Here is a 24040-nt window from a genome sequence, read left to right on the forward strand (position 1 = left end):
CATTGCAGGAAATGTAATGAAAAGAAAGCTGAGGCCTGTGAGAGTAAATAACCAGGGTATCTAGTCTAGTTTGGGTTGGGGATGGGGCGCAGAGAAGTTTCCTCCAAGGAAGAAACTTTAAGCTGAGATTTTGGATGAAGCGTGAAAAAGAGCAAGCCAGCCAAAGTTAGGGGGCAGGCAGGGGTGGGGGAGAACCCTACAGGCAGCATATGTTCAAACATGGTCAAAGGGACCATGTCACCTTTGATGAACTGAAATGCAGCCAAAATGGGATGGAGAGAGGCATGAGTCTGCATGAAGACCTTGGAGGCCACCCCACGGATTCTGCTTTCTATCCTAAGAGCAACAAGAATCCTTTGCAGTTTCGAGCTGGCAACAAATGTGATCGGCTTATAGTGTCAGACTTGAAGCCGGGGTGTCTTCCTTCCGGTGGGACGCCTTGTCCACAGAACTTCAGATCAGCCTCAGAGAGCACATGGGCTAGAGTCGGATTCCATTCCCCAGTGTAGATCCCTCTGAGTAAGCAAATTACTTCCTGAAAATAAATGAGGCACTAGAAGAGGTTCATCACAGCCTTCAGCCTACTGGGATGCCGGCTGTGACTTATTGGTTGTTGTTATTCCCATAATTACAGTTCACCAAGCACTTTTACATGTGTCATACCCACCTCTGCTTGTTAATGATGAATTTGTCTGCTGCTGCCTCAACTCGGCTCACAGCTCTGGAGGGTGGCACTTGGAGACACTCAGAGACGATGTTGGCCCTTGAGGCCCTGGCTGGTGTGTTTGATTTATCAGCGTTAGAGACAGACAATAATGATGGAGCAACAGCTCCGTGAGGCTCCTTCCTTTATAAGAACTCACCACGTGGACACTGGCTATGCAGTCAGGCTGACACAGATTCACAACCTGGTGCCTTTGAACAAGTCACTTAGCCTTTCTCTAAACCTTGATTTTCTCATCTCTAAGATGAGATTGTGTATCACCAAAGCATTGGCCTTGGAACCAAGTAGACCAGGGTCAATCTCCATTCCCATCATCTAATTGCTGTGTGATGTTGAGCAAGTTGCTTCACCTCTCTGAGCCTGATTCTGTGAAATGATGCTCATTAACAGCCTATCCCAAAGGGCTGAAGTGAGCATTAAATGATATTATCCTGATACAGTATTATTATTGTTATAGAAATAATGTCTGCTTCAATGAGTTATTTTAGGCATTTAGTGAGATAATGCCTTTAACATATTAGCATGTGCCTGACATATTGTAAGCACTCAATAAGTGGCAGCGGTGGCGGCGGTAGTGGTGGTGATGGTTGTTACTTTTATGTCACACAGAGTGTGCCACAGCATCTTCACAGCACCCTGCTGAGACAGGCATATTAACCATCACCCACTACCATCGCCCCGTCTCATAGATGGAGAAAAATGACAATGAGTGACTTGCATAAGGTCCTCAAAGACAAAACCACACGAGAACCTGGTCCTCACAAAACTCATCACGTGGCCTCTGCGTCCACCTTAATGTTAAAATAACCATGGTTACAGAGCAAGAACCTGTTGAAATTTCCCATCCTCATGAAGTCCTCCGGGAGAAAAATCTCCCTGACCTCTCGCTAAGGCAGCAGATACTGAAGGCTTCTCTGTGGAGCCGCAGAGAGACAGTTAGGAAAAGCTGCAAATTTTCTTCTTCCCTCCTCACTTTAGAGTCTGGGTTCCTTTTTCACATTACACATTAAATCTGCTGCCATCAAGGCTGACATAGAATTCTGAGGTTTTTAGGAATACTTAAAGCCAACTAGCTCAGCCCCCAGCCTCAAAGCCAGACCACTCTCTAGTCATCTCTCTCAGTCTGTTTGGGCCTCTATAACAGAATACCATGAGCTGGGTGGTTTATAAACACATTTATGACTCACAGTTCTGGAGGGTGGAAGTCCGAGATCATGGTGTGGCAGATTTGGTGTCCAGTGAGGGCCCTCTTCCCCATGTAACCTCACATGGTGGAAGGGACAAGCTAGCTCTCTGGGGTCTCTTTTGTAAGGGCACTAACCCCTTTCATGACAATTCCACCTTTGTCATCTAATCACCTCCCAAAGGCCCCACCTCCCAACTATCACCTTGGGGGTTAGGATTTCAGCATACGAATTTGAGGGGGACACAAACATTCAGACCCTGGCATCCTCTAGAAAGACGGTCTTTTCTTAAAATCCTCTAACAGTGTTTCCCAAATGTCCCTGAAGGTCAAAATAAGCTGGGGTGCTTGTGAAAAATACAAATTTCCAGTCTTCATCCCAGACCCACTGAATCAGACGCTCCAGAGGAAACTGGTTTTTAACAAGCACTTCGAGTGGGCATTATTTCACAGTATGCTGAGAAATTCTAAGGTCTCAAAATGCACTCTCTGCACACCTGCATCAGATGTGGGTGTGGGTGTGTGCACATGTGTGCGTGTGTGTGGTTTTAAATGCAGCTTCTGGGGCCCCACTCCAGGTCTAATGTATCCAAATCTCTGGGAGCGTGGCCCAGGAATATGTATTCTTAGCGCTCTCTCCGGGTGATTCCTATGCCCAACAGAGTTTAAGGACTCTGCTCCAGGAAGAGAATTCTCCATCCTCCCGCACATACTTACTGCCTGAGAAGCACTGTACGTTCAGTGCCTTATTAACAGACTCATCTTGCTTTGCAGCATCCTGTCAATGCTCAGACAAAACAAGAGCGATTCTGCTTACAAAGACATGCAGACTACCCTCAAATCAAGGTAGGAAGGCCTGGGGCCCGCAACAGGTGGGTTGTGAGGCACCCCCCCCATCCCACCCGTTATAGGGGCCATGTCAGAGATGCTCCCTCACCAGGCCATGGAAAGTGGGGCAGGGAGAGGGACTTTTTCCTTTTCACTGGAAATCCCCTTAGATTCCCAGGGCTAGGGGTGATGCCCAAGCGTTTCTCCCCAACAATTATATACCATAAAGTTAAAATCTTCCACTAGTGAAAGAATGCAGTAGGGAGGATGTGTTACAGGATCACTCCTTCCCTCTTTACTTGGGTGACTTATGACGGGGAGGAGGAGGTCTGCCCCCATTTCATGTATTCTTCTAGAGAATATTCATTATTCCCCACTGGGTGCCAGGAACTGTGCGAGATTTTGGGGAATTCAGCAGCGAAGAAGACAAACGCAGTCTGCCCTCATCAATCTCACTGTCTGGACTGGGATCATAACTTTCTTTGTGCCACGGACCCTTTGACAGTCTGAGGAAGCCTATGGACTCCTTTCAGAAAAATGCTTTCAAATGCTTACTGTAAATTACAAAGACTTACAAAGAAATCTATAGTAATATAGATTACAGCATTACAACCAAATTTGGGATATAGCAATCTATGAGCTTCTTTAGCAGTGCATTATATAGGAAGACTTCACAGCAGGTCTAATAACTACTGTAATTTTGGATTAGTGTCCAGTATAAATGATTTTTCAAAATATCTCCCACAATTGTAATATGATATGCAAATACCTGTGATTTCCATTTCTTTTAAAGCTTAGTTAAAATAAAGATGTAACCTTGTTTCCATCCGCATTCATGGACTCCTTAAATCTTGCCCATGGTTAAGAATCACTGGTCTAATGGGAGAGTCATGCATTTATCAAATAATCCCGCAGAGTTAGCCACATAATCGTAACTATGGAATGTGTACTGAAAGAGAAGTATGAAGGATTGAGCGAAGGTTGGACACCAGCGCCCTAACCACAACTGAGTTTAACATTTAAGCTGAGACCTGAAGAAAAAAAGAAAAATTAGTTAGCCTATGACTAGGAAAGGTAGGTATAGTGTGCCAAGAATGTGCAAAGGGCCTGAGACAGGAGGAAGCTTAGAGGCACTGAGCAAAGACCAGTATGGCTGACACTCAAGGAGGACCATGGGAAGGGAAGACTGAGACAGTCAAAGGGGTCTTTTGTTGTTTGTTTCTGTTTGTTTGTTTATCACAGCTAATAACATTATTTCCCTCACCTCCTCCCTCCTCCCTGAGTCACACTGTCAGCTCTAGAAAAGAAGAGAGCCATCTACAGGAGGAAGGTCAAAGCCAACATGCTCCCCAAAGAATTCATCTGCGGGGGTTGGGGCAGCTAGATGGAATCCAAACACGATCCGCCCACACCTAGAAAGGGTCCAGTAGGCTGAGGAGGTGACGGATCACAGACGAGGAAAACATGAGCCAGAGTGGAGTTGCTTGCCTGCAGACTGGGAGGCGGTGGAGCCAGGGTGGGGCTCTGAACCCAGCTCTGTCTGCCTCCAAAGTCAAGTCAAATGGGTGTTCAGCTCAAGGATCCAGTTTGGACAAGAGAATCATTGAATGAAGAGGGCTCAGGAACACCAGAGACAACATGACTAGGAGGCCTTAACCGTCCCTTCACCAAATCTGTACTCAGCCCCAGGTTAAGGGCTAATGGGTGTAGAGGGGAGGATGGAAGGTCCACAATAAACTTATCCTCCAGAGGGAGAGACCTATTTTGTACAAATGAAACTGGGATCCAGAAAATATGTCATCCTGACAATATGCAAAAGCAGAAGGTCAGTGTTGGACTAGAAGAGTCAGAGCAGGTGGAGCTTGCTGTGGCCATGAAACAGGGTAGGATTTGAGTAGGTGGAGAAGAAACGAGAATGACTCTCCAGCCAGGGGCTACAGTAGGAGCAAAGGCCAAGATGTGGGAAACGTATACACTGAGTTCTATGACCGGTGCATTGATCAGAACCGTCTCCCTTCCCTGAACCCTGGAGTCTAGGAGGTGTCATGGGGGCCCTGAAGACGCCCTTTTTATGAAAAGTAGGCTCCAGGCAACTTGAAACCATCCCTTTGTGTTTCAGTGAGAGATCCAGCAGTACAAGTGCAGAAAGCCACATCCCGAAGAAGTCTAAAAGGTAGGCCAGGTGGGCAACAGAAGGAGACAAGCAAGAGGGACAGTGGCGACCACACCCTCTCTCTTCCTAGGGATGTGGAAATAACCCAGTGCAGGCCCGACTCCCTGAAACCATAGACACTGCTGGAGGACAAGGGACTCCCAGGGCAAGGGACTCATGGCCAGGATGCCGAGCAACAACACAGACAATAGCAAGAAATTCCTCCTCTGTGCCTCCCCTGGGCAAAGCATTCCATATTCATTATCTTGCTTATTCCTCAAAACCAATCCTATGAGGCGGGAGCATTATCCCATTCTACAGAGAAGCAAACTGAAAAACTTGGCCAGGTGAAATGTCTCGCTCCACCCACACAGCTTAGAAGTGGTGGCGCTGGAGTTTCAACCTGAATCTCCCAGCTCCAAATTCCCTCTTCATCTCACTGTCCTTAATATTTGCGGGGCTCAAGGGACCAGATGTCTCCCTGTGGGCTCATTTAATAAGGCCTGAACCACCAGCCCGATGTTCTTGGGAATATCTGTCCTTCCTACATCCGGGGGATTGTCAAGGGAGGCTGCAGGTAAGGGCAGAGAACCCAGTGGGTACAGGGAATCCCCACTGCAGAGCACCTTAGGGCCCGGGGAGGCCAGCCTCAAGGGTCTGTCCCTTGGCCCCAATCCCCCAAGCCCTTCTTATCTGCGTCTGCAGCCACACCAGTCGTGACATCATCCACTGCAAGAGTGGGGTGTGCAACATCATGCGGGCCAAGTTTTACGGCGTGGCCCAGGAGGCCGGCTTCTGTCTGCAGGACAAGATGGAAATCCTCATGAAGTAAGGGCACGCATATATCCATTCGCTGAAAGGACATTCATCTACGCGCCCACCCAATGCCAGGCACCGGGGCTACAGCAGGGAGCAAGAAAGACATATTCCCTGTCCTCAGGAAGCTTATAGTCTCCTGGAAAATATGGGCAGAAACACAATAACTGAATTGATAAATACATAGGTACAAATTATAACCATTGCTGTACAGGAAGAGAACAGAGTTCTATGAGAGAGAGAGAAACCACGGGGACCTGATTAGATTGGGTAATCCAGGAAGACCTCTCTAAGGAGGTGACTTTAAGGCTGAGCCCCGAAGGATGAGGAGGCACTGGTGGTTTGGTGAGAAGGTGGAAGGACATTCTAGGCAGCAGGAAAGGTGCACACAAAGTCCCAAGGCTGGAAGGGACATGGAAAATTTGAAGAGGAGGGGGACGTGGTCGGTGAGAGCTGCATCCCGCACAGCCATCAGTGTCATAATTAAGACTTTGAACTTGATTTTAAGAGCACCAGCTGGCCGTAGGAAGCTGTTCTTTCCTATTCTCACAACCCACTAACTGCCGCCCTTCCCAGCCTACCCCTTGACAGCAGTGACCATTCACCCCAATGACCTTATCCATTCAGTGAAGGCTGCATGATGACGCTTTGCACTCTCACCCTCTCAGCGTGGATGCACCAGCTGCTCCGGGTCATGGGTTCAGAGATAAGATGCCCCCGTCTTCCAGAAACTCCCAGTCTAGTGAGGGAGACAGACAAGTAAACAGGCAAATACCACACAGGTTGTTGAGAGCCAACATGGGAGTAAGCAGGGGGCTAAGGGAACACAGAAAAAGGATGTCCTGCCTAGCCTCTGACAGCAACCAGAAAGGTCTTCCTGGAGGAAACAACATTTTCAGTTTAATGAAAACAGATGATATTTCCAGGGCATTTACTATATATCAGACATGGGTGTAAGAGCTTTGTATTTACTTATCATTTACCCCTGGGTTAGGTGCTATTATTCAGACCCGTTTCATAGATGAGAAAAGTGGGCTCAGAGATGTCTCTTGTCAAACTCACCCAGTGGTTAAGCAGTAAAGGTAGAATTCAAGCCCAGAGAGTTACACAGGGAAAGTAGGAGGGAGAGGAGTCCCAGAGAAAGGCAACAGCAAAGTCCCAGAGGCCAGAAGGGGCATAGTGGACCAGAGAGTGCCAGTAGCCAGGGGTGGCTGGGGCTCAGGTTGCTTACAAGGTAATCAGAGAAACAGACAGAAGCCAGATCATAAAAGTCCTTACTAGCCCAGCTGTGGAGGTTGAACTTTATTTCAGAGACTTTGATCATGAGCCAAAGCATAAAATGTTGGGAGAGAAGGGATGGGAACGATGGAGATGAAGCTGAAAAATGTTGTAGGGGCTGAGTGATTCCTTGGAGGGCAAGTTACTCAGAGGAATTTATTCTGAGTAAAATGAGAAGCCATTGAAATTCATATATAGGTGAGTGACATGCTTATATTTATAACATAATGTCTCCTTGGAGAGATAGGACATATGCACAAAATGGGAACAGGAGTGGGGAAGAGAGGAACCAACATGAGTTAAACATCTATTGTGTGTCTGGCACTAAGCTCGGCACTTTACACACATTATATCATTTGATCCTCACCTCTGAGAGCTAAGAACCATTAATATCCTCCATTTTGCAGATGAGAAAGTTGCGTAAATACAATCAAAAGTAGGAAGAGAATGAAGGCTGGTTTTTAAAACGTGACTGGATTTAGCAAGAAAAGAGCATTCCAGGACCTTGGAGAGAGCTGTACCGTCTTGTGGCCAAAGCCAGACTGTAAATTCAAGTGGCTGAGAGGGTTAAGGGGGACCTCATGAAGGAAAAAGTGTTTAAGTCAGATCTCAAAGGGCAGCTAGGATGGCTAAAGAAGAGGGTCTGATTCTTCTTCCTCTTCCTCATACCACCTGTCATGCAGGCGCCAAGAAGAGAGAGGTCTCCAGAAGTTCCATTCTTTTGTCCTCGTCTCGAATTTTCAAAAGGATATGGCAAAAATGAGACATCAAGTCCCCATGGTAAAGGGAGATGCAGAAGAAATTGCAGACCACTGGTAAAGATCCCGAGAGCCAGCTAAGATGGTCCTTGAAGGCGGGGAAGGGAGGGCTGTGTTTACAAAATCACATTTGATCCCGTTATCCTTCGAGACATAGAGAGGCATCACTCCAAAGCTGTCCTTAGCCACCAATAGGGCCCCCCAAACAGACTATGTCTGGAGCACAATCGGGCAACAACCCCTCAGTTCTGAACCACAGGTGATTCAACCAGCTGTGTTCTCCATATTTATCTTCTGTTTGATTCAGACTTGTCAATAAAAACTAACTCGTCAGCCCCAATGGGGAAGGCAGATGAGGCAAACCAACTTGAAAATTTCTACAGATTCTGAGGTCTAAGGGGTGGTCACTCTATTTCCCCAAATAATTTAACCCCTTAAACGTACAAAGCCAGGCAGGCATATCCCAGGAGCACTGGGATGTTCCAGCACAGGGATGATAATAAGAACAACAAAAAGTAGCATGAATTGAGTAATTATGGGATGGCGATTTTCATAAATTATCTGTTTTATCCCCCACAACAATCCTGAAGGGTACCTATGAATCCCCACTTTACAAACAAGGAAATGTTAGGATTTAAACCCTGGTCTGATCCCAGTCTCTACGCTCATCTGCAACATAGAATTTGAGTCTGATGAACTGTGATTTCACGAACCCTATCCTGGAAGGGAGAGTAAATCAAGATCGAAGAGGAAGATGAGAAAGTCTGAAAACATACCCAGAATCCTTTCTATGATTTTAGTAATGTGGAATGGGAGCTTACAAGGAGACAGGAATGAATATATATCACAAACTATAAAATATAAGGCAGTTATGAGTAGCCCAAAATGTATGGTGGATGATGAATTTCTTCTTCAAGTTTTTCCACAATGGGTACATATATTAGGGGGAAAAAAAACACCTTTTTTAAAAAAAGAGATGTCATCCCCTGCCTCTATCCTTGATCACACCTGAGCCATCTCCAGGCTAGAATCTATCTTGTTCCCACCATCTCAAGAACTGATTACCAAACTACACTGAAACCCTGTCATAGCATTCAGAAAGGTTCTCAAAACCCACTGAAACACACGAAAGCTGTGGCCCAGGCTTACTCACTGTAAGGACATAGGAAATATACACACTCCTCTTCCCCCTCCTCCTCCCTCCCCCCCCCTCCATCTTATGTGTGAGAGCCTCTTGCATCCTGGAAGGTACCCCACAGATGTGTCCTTGCGTCCCCGGTCTGATTAACTCTCAAAAGAGAAGCTTCAAAATCTCAATGTCCCTTCTTTTCTTCTAGCTTTTCACATTGTCTGCTTGATAGAAAAATCATAAATGCATCTGTTTAAAGCATGCCCTTAACTTGTCTTTTTAACGAGATGTAAATCATACTCCAGCTTCTACTACCCCTAAAAAATAAAAGACTTGCCTGACGTGTGGGCCCTTTACATTTATAATGGACGAAGTTCCCCCAGAGAAGACTGATGCTTCCCTGGAGACATCACACAAGCAGTAGAAAGACAGAGAAGGGCTGGAGGACCTGAGGTGCTCAGACCCATCTCCCAGCAACTTCCTAAGTGGCCCTCTCTTCTTGGAATTGAAGGTATTTTGATCTGCTGTCCAAACTCCCTGAGGATCTGAAGAATTTCCGCCCCGCCAAAAAGATCCTGGCAAAACTGCAGAAGTTTGGGGAAAACCTGGACCTGAGGATCCGGCCCCACGTCCTCCTGAGGGTGCTACAGGATCTGAGAATCTGGGAACTGTGTTCTCCAGACATCGCTGTGGCTATCGAGGTAACTACCACATCCTTCCCCCTCTCAATGCCTCAGGTACCCCAATCATCTCGCAGCATCCAGGCACTGTTCAAGGGCTGGGGCCACAATTAAAAACACATATACAGGGCCAGCCCCGTGACTTAGTGGTTAAGTGAGCGCGCTCCACTGCTGGCGACCCGGGTTCGGATCCCGGGCTCGCACCGACGCGCCGCTTCTCCGGCCATGCTGAGGCCGCGTCCCACATACAGCAACTAGAAGGATGTGCAGCTATGACACACAACTATCTACTGGGGCTTTGGGGGGAAAAATAAATAAATAAAATCTTAAAAAAAAAAAAAACCACATATACACAATGGAATACTACTCAGCCATAAGAAACGATGAAATCCAGCCGTTTGTGACAACATGGATGGACATTGAGGGTATTATGCAAAGTGAAATAAGTCAGAGGGAGAAGGTCAAATACCGTATGATTTCCTTCATTAAGTAGTAGATAATAACAACAATAAACAAACACATAGAGACAGAGATTGGATTGGTGGTTACCAGAGGGGAAGGGAGGAGGGAGGAGGGCGAAAGGGATAATTCGGCACATGTGTGTGGTGATGAGTTGTAATTAGTATTTTGGTGGTGAACATGATGTAATCTATGCAGAAATAGAAGTATAATGATGTACACCTGAAATTTATACAATGTTATAAACCAATGTTACTGCAAATAAAATCTGGTGTCATAATGAAAAAAAAAACACATAAAGGTATCTGCCTTCATGGTGCTTATCATCTAATAGGAAAGGGATCGTCACATGACCTCGGTTGTTCAACTCCAGGAGACACTATATTCTTTGTAAATGGTGCCTTCTGGAATCTCAGAGGCTTTGGAGAGGCAAATAAATGGACATGTGAATGAAATAGCTGGTAACCATCATAAGGAGCACTCTACATCTGACTACCAAAATCGTGGCCCATGGACCTCACCCAGGTGCTTGTTAGAAAAGCAGAATGTCAGGCTCCAAACCACAGCCAACTCAGAATCCACATTTAAATGAGATCCCAGGTGATTTGTATGCACAATAAAGTTTGAGGAGCATTGATTTGAGGTAAATGTAAAGGGGACCTATCTTAACTAGGGCGACTGGGGAAGTTGACTTTTAAGCTGAGGCCTGAACAATGAAAAGACAGCACCATGAAGAGAAGAGGTGAGAGCAGGTCAGGAAGAGGTAACAGCATGTGCAAAGGTCCCAAAGCAAGAGAGAACTTGATTTGTTGGAGGAACTTATTTGCCGTCTAGGTGTTTGGAAGGAAGCAAGCAAGGAGACTCATGGTTCCGAAGGTCAGTATGTACAGACTTTTGAAGGTCAAGTTAAGGATTTAGGTCTCCATCTTGAGGGTGCTGAGAAGCCACTGAATGGTTTTCAATACTAGTTTACCATCACCACCCACTCTAGAAGTTCCTAGAGCATCAAAAGTTATCAGCAGATGGGGGCAGGGGGAAAGACTTCGCACTAAGGAGTTAAAACATGCTAATAGAGTCACTTCCTTAATTTTATCAGATGGCATATGTACATTTTAATAGGGCTTTAATTGCCTCAAGACAAAGAAGTGACTCAAATGGTGGAATTCTCAGGCCTCTTGGTGTTTTCATGCCAGGTTCTTCCAGAGGCTGACCGGGGAGTGTGTATATGGGTGCAAGGTCAGGAGAGGGGGAAGGGGGATGACCTTGTGGACAGATTCATATGCCCAAACTCCACTCCCTGCATCCTGTGAGGCTCTTTCAGGAAAGACTCTGATGGGCTAGTCCAAAACTAACTCTAGGATAACTGTCCACCCCTCTTGCTGGTTATGGGGTCTACTTTTCACCTGTCAATTATGGGGGGTGTAGAAGAGGCCATCTCTGAGAGGGTAAGAGGAAGGGGGTATGGAGGCTTCCCTATTCTATGAAGTGAGTTCATGGCCCTGGCTAATATAGCTTAGCATGCTCCTCTCCCATTGAGAACATCACAGAACTTCTGATAATCTGGATGTGGGAGTCTCTTAATCTAGAACCTATATGAAACTACATTTCGTGTCTTTACCCTTTCCTGAAAGCAGGCCTATAGTTGTCATCAATTCTCAAAGGGGTCTATGAACCAAAAAATGTTTAAGGACAAATGACTTATTAAAAAGACATTAAGGAGTAGAAAAGAAAGAAAAATGCAGACAGCTGGGTTTTCCTGCTCTCTCCAAATGTCTTTGGATCAATAGCGACAAGAAGGGGCTTAAAATTAGACTGCTGAGCCAGAAAGCAGGAAAGGGGTCCTTTTCTTGAGAAAACCACCCCCAGAATGATGCTCCAGGCATTATGAATGCCCAAATGGTTGGAGGCATCCTGGAGCCACCAGCATCAATCACACATCTTCCAGGATCTTTGGAGGGGGGTGAGGCACGGAGTCCAGCTTTCAGACCAAATCTGAGACCATCACTGTGTTTGCCCTGCAGTTTGTGCGAGAACACATCATCCATATGCCCCAAGAGGATTATATCAACTGGCTGCAGAACCGGATCAACATCCCCATCCGGCCCCACAGTGCTCAGACGTAGTCTAGGCCTGGGTCAACCAGCTATCCCGGTGGAGGAGGGCTAGTCTCCACTGTGTTTCTGCTTCCTACCTGTGTTTCTGCTTCCTGCCTACTCTCATGGATACTCACCCTGATATAGTAGAGTCATCTGGAGACTGACTTCTGGCAACAATCTAGAGGAAGATACTCCCAAATGGAAACTACCCTCACACTTACACCCAAGCCTCAACCTTCCAGTCTCTCTTCCTCGGTGGTCCAGCATGACTCTACCTACTTCCTCGTCAGATTCCTTCACCCTATTCCTCTTCCCCCAATTCCAGATAATAAAACTGAGCTGAATATTTGATGTCTGGCTGGGAAAGAGTGGGAGCTATGGAATTTGGGTATGGTATTCAGATCCTAATAATAACAGTTACCATTTATTATGCTTTTGTTATGCAACAAGCCCAGTCCTGGGTGATATTACTGCCTGATAATATCATTTAAATCTCACAATAACTTGGCTAAGTGGGTACTGATGCTATCTCCATTTCACACCATTGGAGCTAGAGTGTATTTCTCAATTTTATGTATACTGCCATAGAAGGATGGTTAGATGGGTGGATGGATGGATGGACGGAGGGACGGAGGGACGGAGGGACGGGCGGACGGGCGGACGGGCGGACGGATGGGTGGATGGATGGATGGGGCAGTTCCCCAATATGGCAAATGGTTTGCAAGAAATTCTCAGCCTTCAGAGTCCTGGTGGTCTTGGTTGGACAAGGAAGCTTAACTCTCTATCATCTCAAAATGTGTGTGGGCTCTTTACCATTTAACCTCTTTTCATATCTTATGCTCACCTACATTTTCACTAAGTTATAGGACCTGTAGTCATTTTAACTCTCTCACTGATGGCTGAGTTGAATTAACAATTAAACAGCTGTTTGCTGTTATGCCCGGATTATCAGGACACTCATATGGGCTGGGCCTCAACATCTCTCCATGATAATCCAGAAGTAGGGGAGGAGAGTTGAATTGACACTATTTTTCAGTCTAAGCAACATCTCACTCATCCATTCACTTATTCAGTCATTTACTTACTCATTCAATGAATATTTATTGAGAGCCCAATATGCATCAACCAAGTTCTAGGTTCTGAGGATATAGCAATGACCAGAGCAGACAAGGTCCCTGTGCTCATGGAGTTTACACAGAGACAGATGGGTGAATGAAAGGTGATGGGGAGGGCAGAGGAATTGTGTAACATCACATGTCTCTCCACATTTATACCATTTGTTTAGCATGATGCCTTGACAAGCCATCAGGGTGTACAGGTAAGACACAGCCTGTAAGAAGTCTGCAAAATTAAGAGACCCTAAGCTTCTCTGTATTAAACAGAAATTTGGGTGAGGGGGAGCAGAGAAGAAAGGAGAAGGGCCAAAAAATAAAAATAAAAAACAGAAAGAGGGAGAAGCAGCCTGAGCAACGTGAGAGTGAGGTGGGAACTTGGGAGAAAACCAACCAGAGAAAAGTTCCCAGGGCGGGGCTGGCTGAAGCCTCTCTAAGAACTACGAGGAAAACCAACCCTCTCCACTTCATCACCTTGGACCATCAGTAATTTCTGCCACACACCCAGTGTCCTTTATGAGTGACGTTTTGAAGAAACAAGAAAAACACTGTGTTCTACATCCAGGTCTGCCTGGGGACAAAGAAAGGGCTTTAGGGACTCAGAACTGAATACAATAAACAGTATAGTAGGAGCAGGAAGTCAGAGATAGGCTACTATTACCTGAGCTCCCTAGATTTATAGAGATCTTGAATGCACATTTGGCTTCCCACTAGACACAGGATGGGGACTCTGCCAAATTGATATATACCTCATATATATCTCAAATGTCAGGTGACCATCACAGCTGGCATTTAATTACACTAGAGAATCAGTGCAATGGTGACAAATCAAAGCAAGTACAAGAATATCTCGGGGGACATAGGGCTGGGGTGCGGGGGCACCAACTCATACTTGAGATGTCTGGAAAGGCTTTCTAGAGAGGGTGATAATACCTGCAAGCTGGGTAGCAGCCAGAGAGAGAAGGGTAAATGGATAAGGAGAGCAGGAAGAATGTTGCAGGTAGAGAGAACGGCATGTGCAAAGGCCCAGAGGCAAAAAGAAAGTTGACGTCATTTGAGGAACTAAAATAATGTGAGTCCGGCTGGGCTGTAAGATCAAGTTGGCAGTGCAGGGCAGGGAAAGGGAGGAGGGAGGTAGAAGCCAGATTTTTAGATGCCCTCTAGGCTATGTTATGAGGTTTAGATCAGCTTATTGGTAATAAGGAGCCATGGGAGGATTTTGAGCAGGGGAAAAATCAAATCAAATCAAATCATCTTGATTTGTAGTCAGAAAACAGAAATGGCTACTATACAGATGCAAGGCAGGGAGCAAGGAGTGACGATAAGGCTAGGGCAGTGATTGTGGGGAGAGCATGGCAGTGGGGATGGGAGACACTGAAAGGATATTTACAAGGTGGAACCGGCCCAACTTGGTGTGGTGGGTTACAAGTGGGCAGAAGGCAGGAGTGCCAGGAATCATGTTCAGTGTTCCAGCTTGGATCTCCTGGTGGAGAATGGTGCCTTTAACATCCCAGGAGGAGAGGAAGAAAAGAAGGTTCAGAATGAGAAGGCGAGGAGCTCTGTTCTGAGCATATCGAGTGGGAGATGCCTGTGGGTCAGTCGAGTGGAGGGATCTAAAACTCAGAGAGAGGGCTGCACTAGAGACAGAAATGTGACATCAGCATCCTATGGGCCATGATGGTTAAAGTAGGAAGTGGGAGGAGAGGCTAGATGAGGAGAGGAGGGGGAGGGCTTTGAGGACAGAATCTCAAATAGCATCAAGCGGCCTACTCACAATCCAGCACTGACTGAGGGACTGTTCTGTTCCAGACACTGTGTAAAATGCTTGATGTATACGACGTATCTCCTTTTGTCTTGATGCTCCTGCAAGGCAGAGTTCACCTGATCTCCGGGTGATGAAATGCAGCCTCCACAAGACTTTGCACTCATGTCCAGCTGACTCTGAACTCCCTCCATTCCCCCACTGCTGCCCTCTGACCCCCAGCCCTCACTATATAAGACAAGGAGGTCATGAAAGTTATCTTGCTTTTGGAATCATGCGCAAGGAATAGCTCTAATGCTGGGCCTTCCCAGCATTGTATTAACTTACATTTGCACTGCACTCCACAGTTTGCAAATAAGATAATACTCCGGTATCATCTTATTTGATGCTCACAGCCTCCCCTTGAGAGAGGCATTGTTATAATTCCCATTTTACAAGTAAGGATACCAAAACCTAAGGTCATTTGCCAGTGATCACATAGCCTGTAAGTGGCAGAGCCAAATCTAGAACGTGTCTGTCTTGGACAGGGAAGAAACCACAAGACTTACTCCGCCCTCCTGCTTGAACTTTCCGAGCCTATTTCTCAGAGCTGTAGCTCCATCTAGTGGTTGATATTAGTATTATGCTCCCGTCATGCTTGCCGGCAAAATATAACCTTCTGCCAAACAGGAAGAAGGCAAGCATTAACTGCAGCAACAAGACCTACTCTGCTTAGGCGAGGAGTATTTATTCAAACAAGGGAAGATCTTTTACTACTAAAATAGACTGGGGACTAGAGAGAGGCAATACATCACCTCCCAGCTCCTGGGCTCAAAGAAGAGCCACAGGGAGAAATAGTTTTGCTGTGAGCATCTTCATCAGGATCATAATTGAGCACCTACCATGTGCCAAGGCCGTCCCGGGTGACCAGGATCCCCTGTCCCGCTGCTCTGACCAAGCCGTCTGAGTGGTTATCATGAGAGCTTTTAAAACCACATGTGCGCTGGGGAAGCTTTTTCTGTAAAGGGGCAGATAGTAAATATCTGTTGCATATTCTTTTTATATAGGTAATCCTTTAAAAATGTAAAAACCATTCTTAGATTGGAGGTCATACAAAAACAGACTACAGGCCAGATATGGGCCATGGGCTATAGTTTGCTAACCCCTGCTAGAGCATAAATTTAAGGGCAGAAGGGAATTTTCTGATCTCACCCAAAAACTGAGACAGGGAGAGCTGGTGAAAATAATATGGTAAATATGCAGACAAACATTTTTTGCATTATTCATAGTAATCTTTGTCTTTTTTGTGGGAAAGGAATGTATGCATAGAGTATAAATTCTAACAGTGTAGAAAGGCATATACTAAATAGTATTTCTTCTCCCTCCAAACCTCAGACCCCACTCCCATCTAGGAGGCAGTCTCACTATACCCAGTAACTTGTATATCTTCCTGAGATACTTTGCATATGCAAGCCAAAAAAATTAAATAAATTTAAATGAAGCATTTTATTGTGTACTTACTATATGCCAGGCATTGTTCTAAGTGATTCACATGTTAATCTTAATTTGTCCTGACAGCAGCTCTATGACACAGGTATTTTTGTAGTGCAGGAAACTGGGGTGCAGAAAAAGTCGAGAAACTTTACCAAGGCTATGTAATTTGGGTGGATATCCTTTTTTTTTTTTTTTAACAGAAATAGTGAGCCTGGTATACAAACTTCTGCATGAATCTCTGTTGGTGGTGGTTCCATGTCATATCTTCCTGCTTTATATGCAGGAGTTTCCTACCAGTGTGTTGAAACCAACAGCTGTGCTGTCATCACCACCCTGTCCTGATGTTTCTTTCAATGGATCCCAGACCAGGGAGGACCTGGACCAAAAGCTACGATAGATTGTAAAGAGTGATATTGGGATGAAATCCTCAGCTAACTTTAAACCCACTCCCGCATCATTCCTTCTTCACTCAATACTGCTCATTTCAGTCCCTGAGCCTCACTCTGCATGGCTCAGGTTGAGGGTCCATCTCCCCTGTTTGGGATCCTGGAGGTAGCCAGGGGAAGCCATAAACAGATAAGGTAGAGTAAAAATTTAATAAAAGTGAAAATTTTCTGAGTGCCTTACGCCAGGCACTATGCCATTAATTCATATGCATTCGCTGGGTGAACCCTTGTAATCAACCCGTGATGCTGGCATTATTGTGTTTATTCTCATTTTACAGGTGAAAAACTTTAGGCTCAACAAGGTGAAGTGGCTTGCCCAAGTCATATACCTGATCCAGAGTTCAAATCCTTGTCGTCATGATTTACCTACATCCCACTGCCTCCCTACTTATTGAGAGGCTTCTGTCTTGGGATTCAAATTGGTCATCTTTTGGTGGAAGTCAGAGCCAGAGCTTTACCGATAATACATTTTAAGAACTGTTTACATCTTCCAAATGGCAAAATTATGCCAAAACCTTTCCAAAGATGTGAAGTTCTTCTCGCCAAAGAATTGGAGGTTGGAGGACAGGACACAGTATAAGTGCTTCATGAGGCACCTTCATTGCCAGAGTCCCAAGAATCTAGGGACAGAGGTAAAAAAGAAAAACTGACAACGGGGGCAAATTTTCAACTTTACATTGATTTGAAGAAGGTGTTGGTGGGAACAGATGTGTGAAGGTGGATAATGATTCATATTGACTAGAAAACAAGTCCTGGAGGTAGCTACCGGGAGACGGCTGCTACGGGAGGAAGGGGTGCAGTTCAGTAGGTGGGAGATGGGTGGGGAGCTCATGGATGTTCTTGGAATGTTCGAGCCAGGTGAGACCTTGTCATCTACTTGTCCTTGAGTATTCATTGAGTACCTCCCACATGCCAGGCCATGTGAGAGATGCCAGAGGTATAAAAATAGAGACACCTAGACCCTATCCTCCAGGATTGTGCAGAAGGGTTAAATGGTGGTCTTATAGCATGGTGGTTAAGAGAGAAGTTTCTGGTGTCAGATTGAGAAAGTTCATATCCTAATTTTGCTCTTACTGGCTGCCTGACCTTGGGAGATGTCTTCACTTCCATGAATCTCATCTGTAAAATGGGTGCACCACTAGGAGTCAATGAGACAGCATGTGTAAAGCATCCAGTTCACAGTGAGAACTCAATTCTTACTGTTCTCCTGGGGGTCATGTTAGCTATGACAACAATGGCGGTGGTGACAGAGAAAGTGGTGTGGATGAAACACAGAGAGCCATCTCTCCAATCTGGCAACTCAAGGAAGGTGTATCAAGGTCATGGAAGGTGTATCAATGTCTTTAGACACAAGCAATAAAATCTGATTCTGGCTAATTTAACCCTGAGTCTTTATATTGCTGTCTTGGAGAACATAAAGGTCTGATTGCCAAATCCTAGGGCCACATGATCACATCCAGGCTGCAAGAAGGGCTGAGATAGCAAGTTCTGGCTCTTTCAACTTTTATAATAGGAGGAATATTCATCTCTTAAAGTATAGGATTCTCAAAAAAAAAAAAAAAAAGGGATTCAGATGCTAGCCACAGGAAAATAAGCAAAAGCATCCTGTAGAGAAATCTTCCTGGCGTAAGTACCATCTTAGCCGAGTCAAAACCGATCCACATCCCATATTTTACCAGTGAAGCAACTGAGACACAGAGAGGTGGACTTTTCCAAGGCCACAAGCTCTGGGTAAAAGAGAAAGTAGAGCTGGGAATAGAGAGCAGAAGAGTTCAGGAGGTGCCCCCAGAGGAGACCCCCGAGGAGGCTGTGGGAGGAAGATGCTGAAAGTCTCAGGAGTTGATGTTGGGTCAGGATGTTGTGGCAGCAGAGGAGAACAGGGGACAGTGGTTAACCTCCAGGACTGAGAAATGGTTGGGATCCAGCATAGAAGACTATATAATAAAGAAATTGTCTAGTCTTTATCCCCTGTTCCTAGGAGGGAGCCTTTAAAGCTTTGGAAGTTCCCAAAGGATGGGAGTATATTTATTACTCATGGTGGGCCCCTCAGACCACACCTGAGTTTATGCAGATGACGTGACGCACAGTGGGCCCCTAGATAGTTTTAGATTGGGGGCTGGCCATAACCAGAAAGACCAACCATGCAATTAGAGGGTTGGGGCTTTGAGTCATGTGATATCAGTCTGTTCTCCTGCAGGTCAGAGAACGAAGGGGAGCTGGAGATCTGGTTCAGTCACTGGGCCAATGATTCAATCAATCATGCCTACATAACGAAACCCTAATAAACACTCTGAACACCCGAAGCTGGAGTGAACTTCCCCGGTTGGTAATTACACGCTGATGTGCCAGAAGGGTGATACATCTTGAGGATATGGAAGCTTCACGTTTGGGACCCTCCCAGACCTCACCCTACGTAACTCTTAATTTGGATGGTCTTTATTTGTACCCTTTATAATAAAACTATAACCACAGTTATCACACTTTCCTGAGCTCTGTGAGTTGTTCTATCAAATTATTGGATCTGATGGGGCTACTGGGAACCCCCAAATTGTAACCAGTTGGTCAAAAGTGTAGGTGGCCTGGGGACTCCTGAACTTCTGGCTGAAATCTTAACTGAGGGCATTCTTGTTGGGGACTGTGCCCTTAACCTGTGAAATTTGACCTGACTCTGGGTAGCATTACAGGCAAAGGACTCTATTGTTCCAACAGTGTGGTTGAGCCTCTGTTAAGGAAAGTCCTCATTCAAATGTGTAGGAGACGTGTGTAACTTGTGCCTGCCCTCTCTCTCTTCTTTAGGTAACACCCTTTCCTCTTGACTCTCATTCAACCCCAGTGCCAGGTGTGATCACATGACCAAGACCTGGCCAATCCAAGCATTACATTTACCTGATCACAGCAAATGGTTCAGGAATGGACATGCAGGGTAATCCAATGAAAGTCAACCCCTGAACTTCTGTTGAATTTGTGAGAACAAGGAGCTTTCTTCTGGAATTGTTGGCTCTAAGGATAAAATAAGCGTAGAGCTTCTGGGAGCCACCACACGCAGACACACTGGCAACAAAGAGAGGAAAACCAAGCTGAGAAATGCAATAAGAGAGAGATCAAATCTTGGTTACATCATTTGAGCACCTGGATCTAGCCAGACCTTTAAACTGTTTAGTTACGAGGGCTAACAAATTCTCTCTTCTGCTTAAGCCAGATTCAGTTGGGTTTCCCACACTTGCAATAAAAAAATTCCTAACAAAAGCAAGAAGAGAGAGAAAAGAGATCTGCGGACAAGCATAGCCAGATTCTAAACACCCCTGAGGAAGCACCCATCCTCTCATAGGACTTGTGGACAGTAGGTGGAAAGACTACCATCAGATATATCATGCAAGTAAAGCAAAGAGAAAATCCTGAGTTAAACCCATAACATCAATCAAGAAAAAAAGGAAAAACTAAGAACACAGATGTTTTCTCCCTGAGCTTTGCAGCAGGTGTGAAAGTGCCAATTTGGATTTAAAAGAGCATGAAATAAATGTAAGGTGGGGATTGTTATCAGAGTCAACACACTGTGTATCTACCACATGTGAAAAGAGATGCTGGGTAAGTGAATCTCCTAGCTCAGTGGTCTCTAAAGCAGGTGGGTTTAGAGGGGTGACAATGCACGAGATGATCCATTAGGGAGCAGAAGAAAATATTGGAACTTATATTTATAGCTATCTTAACTGAAGTGTATTTTAAGCATTACTAGTAATTTAGATGTGGATTGACCCTGGAACCTTCAATCAGTCTATACTGAGAATGGCACCAGTCTATACTGGTATCAGACAGTCAAGCCAGGAAACTCAAGAGGAGATGAGAGGTTCACAATATAAAGTGGTTAATAATGGCATCATTATCCTCTCATCCCCAGTCTTATTTCTGATAAACTACAATGTTGCTTCTTTTTTTTTTTTTTCCATTCTCAATTGGGGTTTTGTTTTTTGGGGTTTTTTTGGTGAGGAAGATTGGCTCTGAGCTAACATCTATTGCCAGTATTCCTCTTTTTGCTTGAAGAAGAATGTCCCTGAGCTAACATCCGTGCCAATCTTCCTCTATTTTGTATATGGGATGCCACCACAGCGTGGCTTGATGAGCAGTGCGTAGGTCCATGCCCAGGATCTGAACCCGTGAACCCCAGGCCACTGAAGCAGAGCACATGGACTTAACCACTACACCACCAGGCTGGTGCCCTTAATTGGTTTTTCAAATCGAGATATAATTGACATATAACACTGTGTTAGTTTTAGGTGTACAACAAAATTATTTGATACATATATATAGTGAAAGGATTACCGCAATAAGTCTAGTTAACATCCATCACCATACATAGTTACAAATTTTTTCTTGTGATAACAACTTTTAATATTTACTTTCTTAACAACTTGCAAATATACACTAAAGTTTTGTTAACTCGAGTCACCTCGCTGTACATTACGTCCCCAGGACTTATTTATCTGGTAACTGGAAGTGCCATTTGACCACCTTCCCCCAATTCCTCCACCCCCTCACTCCCACCTCTGGCAACACCAGTCTGTTCTCTGTTTCCATGAGTTCGGTTTTTTCAATGCCTCTTCTTTACATCTCTGGCCATATTAATTCTAGAACACCAAGCTTGCCTATGAAATCGGCGTTGCTGTCTCCGTACCCCAGTGATGCTCTCAGGTACTGGGGGATTTGCTGTCTGAACTTGCACTAAATGGTCCCAGATAACTCCTTTTCTAATTAATCCTTCCTCTGTCTCCTCCTTGGTTCTCTGGCTTTTCTCCCAGCAAAATTGAAGTTGCCAAGAGAAACAATGGACCAAACTCATTCAATTAGAAAGGTTACCTTTACATAGAGCTGTTTTTTTATACCGAAGTCCCAGTTTACTGGTCACCTTTCCAATGGCTGAGACTATGAGGAAGTCAGATGGCCAAGAATCTGAACTAAACAGCATGAAACAATACTTGGCAATGTCTTTTAGTTACCCCTGCAAACGAGTTCGTCTGAGCACATTCTAATTATCTCTCTCAGCCGTGATAACAAAGAGGGTTGATGCTTCAGGGGATCAAAGAAGCAGATAACCCACCTTAAACCATTTTTACTTGGGGTGGTGCAGAAACACCATCATCCAGCTTTGCTAAAACAGCAGCAGGATCCCACTTGTAAGCAGTCCCGATTGGGGAGAAAGGGGATAAAAATTTACAAAAACGATAAATTTGATGCTCTTTTCTCTTTATACCAGAACTCATAAGAGGATTCCATTACACATCCAGCAACTCTAGGGCATTGGAAATGTGGTATCATTTACAAGCATTTTATTTACACTTTGTTATTTCATGAATCACCGATTACATAAAGCAGATTCACTTTCCTTCTCTTCTTCAAGCTAATATCTTTTTACATTTCCAGAAAACTTACCAGTGAACAGTAGGATAGCTGAGCAGGGCTAGCCAGGAAGAGGGCCAGATGACCACAGATTTAGTCCTTTTCTCTTCTGAGACCTCAGTTTCCCCATATGTAAAATAAGAAGGCTAGCTAATGAGGGTCCCAAACCTACATTTCTGCAAACTGAGCAAGTAATGGAAATGAATGAAGGAGAATTGGGTGTAATATAATATGTCCCCTCTCTGACAGGTATTTAGTGAGAGAGGCAGTGGGAGCAGATAAATGGATAAACCATGGACTCTTCTGTGGTGAAGCACTTGGTCTCATGAGGGAAGCAAGTATGTAGACGGTTACCAATAAATATGATAAAGCTATGTCCAAAGTACCATAGGAAGCCATAGGAGGGTTGAAGTAACTCTTCCTACATGCGTCCTGGAAATTTTTAAAAGGAGAAGGCATTGAGTTGGGTCTTGGAAAAGGAGTTTTCTAGTGAAGAAGTAGAAAGAGAAGGAGTGACATTCCAGGTAGAGGAAACCATCTGTGCAAAGGCACAGAGACCTGAAAAAACAATGATGTATTTACGGGGGAAAGAAAGATAATGGTTATGGTTAGAGTTTCCATGAATGAAGGGATTATGAGAAGACAGTCAAGAAAGGCAAGTTGGAACCCAATCACAAAGGGCCTTGTGGACTTTATTTTGAGAGTTATGGGGAACCAGGGATATGTTTTAAAACATCAAGAGAAGGGCTGGCCCGGTGGCGTAGTGGTTGGGTTCGCGCACTCTGCTTAGGTGGCCTGGGGTTCTCAGGTTCGGGTCCCAGACGGGGACCTGCACACCGCTCGTTGGGCCATGCCGTGGTGGCATCTCATATGCAGGGTGGAGGAAGATTGGCACGGATGGTGGCTCAGGGACAAACTTCCTCAAGCAAAAACAAGAAAAATCAAGAGAACTGGTGATTTTACCTTTCAAACAGTTCATTCCACTTGCAGGTGGAGAGTGGGTTAGAGCCACACTGTCCAGTATGGTAGCCGTTAGCCGCGTGTGGCTGTGGAGCACATGAAATGCGGCTGGTCCAAATTGAGACGTGCTGTAACCATAAAATACACACGGGACAAGGAATGTAGAATACCTCATTAGTATTTTTAATATTGATTACATGTTGAAAAGATAATATTTGGGGTATATTAGGTTAAATAAAATATTCTATTGAGATTAATTTCATCTGCTTCTTTTTTCTTTTTTACTGTGAACTGTAGAAACTTTAAAATTACATATATGGCTTACATTATAATTCTATTGGACAGAGCCTGAGACCAAAGGCGAGAAGTCCAATGAGGAGACTTTGGAAATGCCCAGGGGAAATCAGGAGAGGAGGAGGATCCCCAGGCAGTGGGACGGGGAGAGAGAATAAGAGAGGGAGACATGCAGGTTTCTGTTGTAGGGTATAGTGTAGACTTGGGTATAGTGTTGTAGGATTAAGAGTGTGGACTCTGGGGCCAGATAGCCTAGTTCCAAACCTGGCTGTAACATTCACCAGCTGTATGACCTTGGGCAAGTCACTTAACCTGTCTGCTATACCTCAGTTTCCTCAACTGTACAATATCGATAGTAACAGCACCAGCTTCCTAGACTTGCTGTGAGGATTAAATGAGTTCATTCACCTATTGTCACACTTGACTGCACATTTGAATCACCTGTGGAGTTTTTAAAACTCTCAATGCCTGGAGAGTCTGATTTCATTGGTGGAAGGTG

General features: G+C 45.0%; 1 protein-coding gene across 1 annotated transcript in view; it reads left to right on the forward strand.

Moving 5' to 3' along the window:
* Window positions 1-12130, forward strand: part of CCDC60 (coiled-coil domain containing 60) — a 157640-nt gene extending 145510 nt beyond the window's left edge. The window contains exons 9-14 of the mRNA XM_058531090.1: window positions 2682-2753; window positions 4855-4908; window positions 5593-5715; window positions 7665-7796; window positions 9380-9569; window positions 12029-12130. Coding sequence (XP_058387073.1) covers window positions 2682-2753; window positions 4855-4908; window positions 5593-5715; window positions 7665-7796; window positions 9380-9569; window positions 12029-12130 — 673 coding nt within the window. The remainder of the gene's footprint in view (window positions 1-2681; window positions 2754-4854; window positions 4909-5592; window positions 5716-7664; window positions 7797-9379; window positions 9570-12028) is intronic.
* The last annotated feature ends 11910 nt before the right edge of the window (window positions 12131-24040 follow it).

The sequence above is a fragment of the Diceros bicornis genome, chromosome 35, assembly GCF_020826845.1.
Source record: "Diceros bicornis minor isolate mBicDic1 chromosome 35, mDicBic1.mat.cur, whole genome shotgun sequence".
Lineage (NCBI taxonomy): Eukaryota > Metazoa > Chordata > Mammalia > Perissodactyla > Rhinocerotidae > Diceros > Diceros bicornis.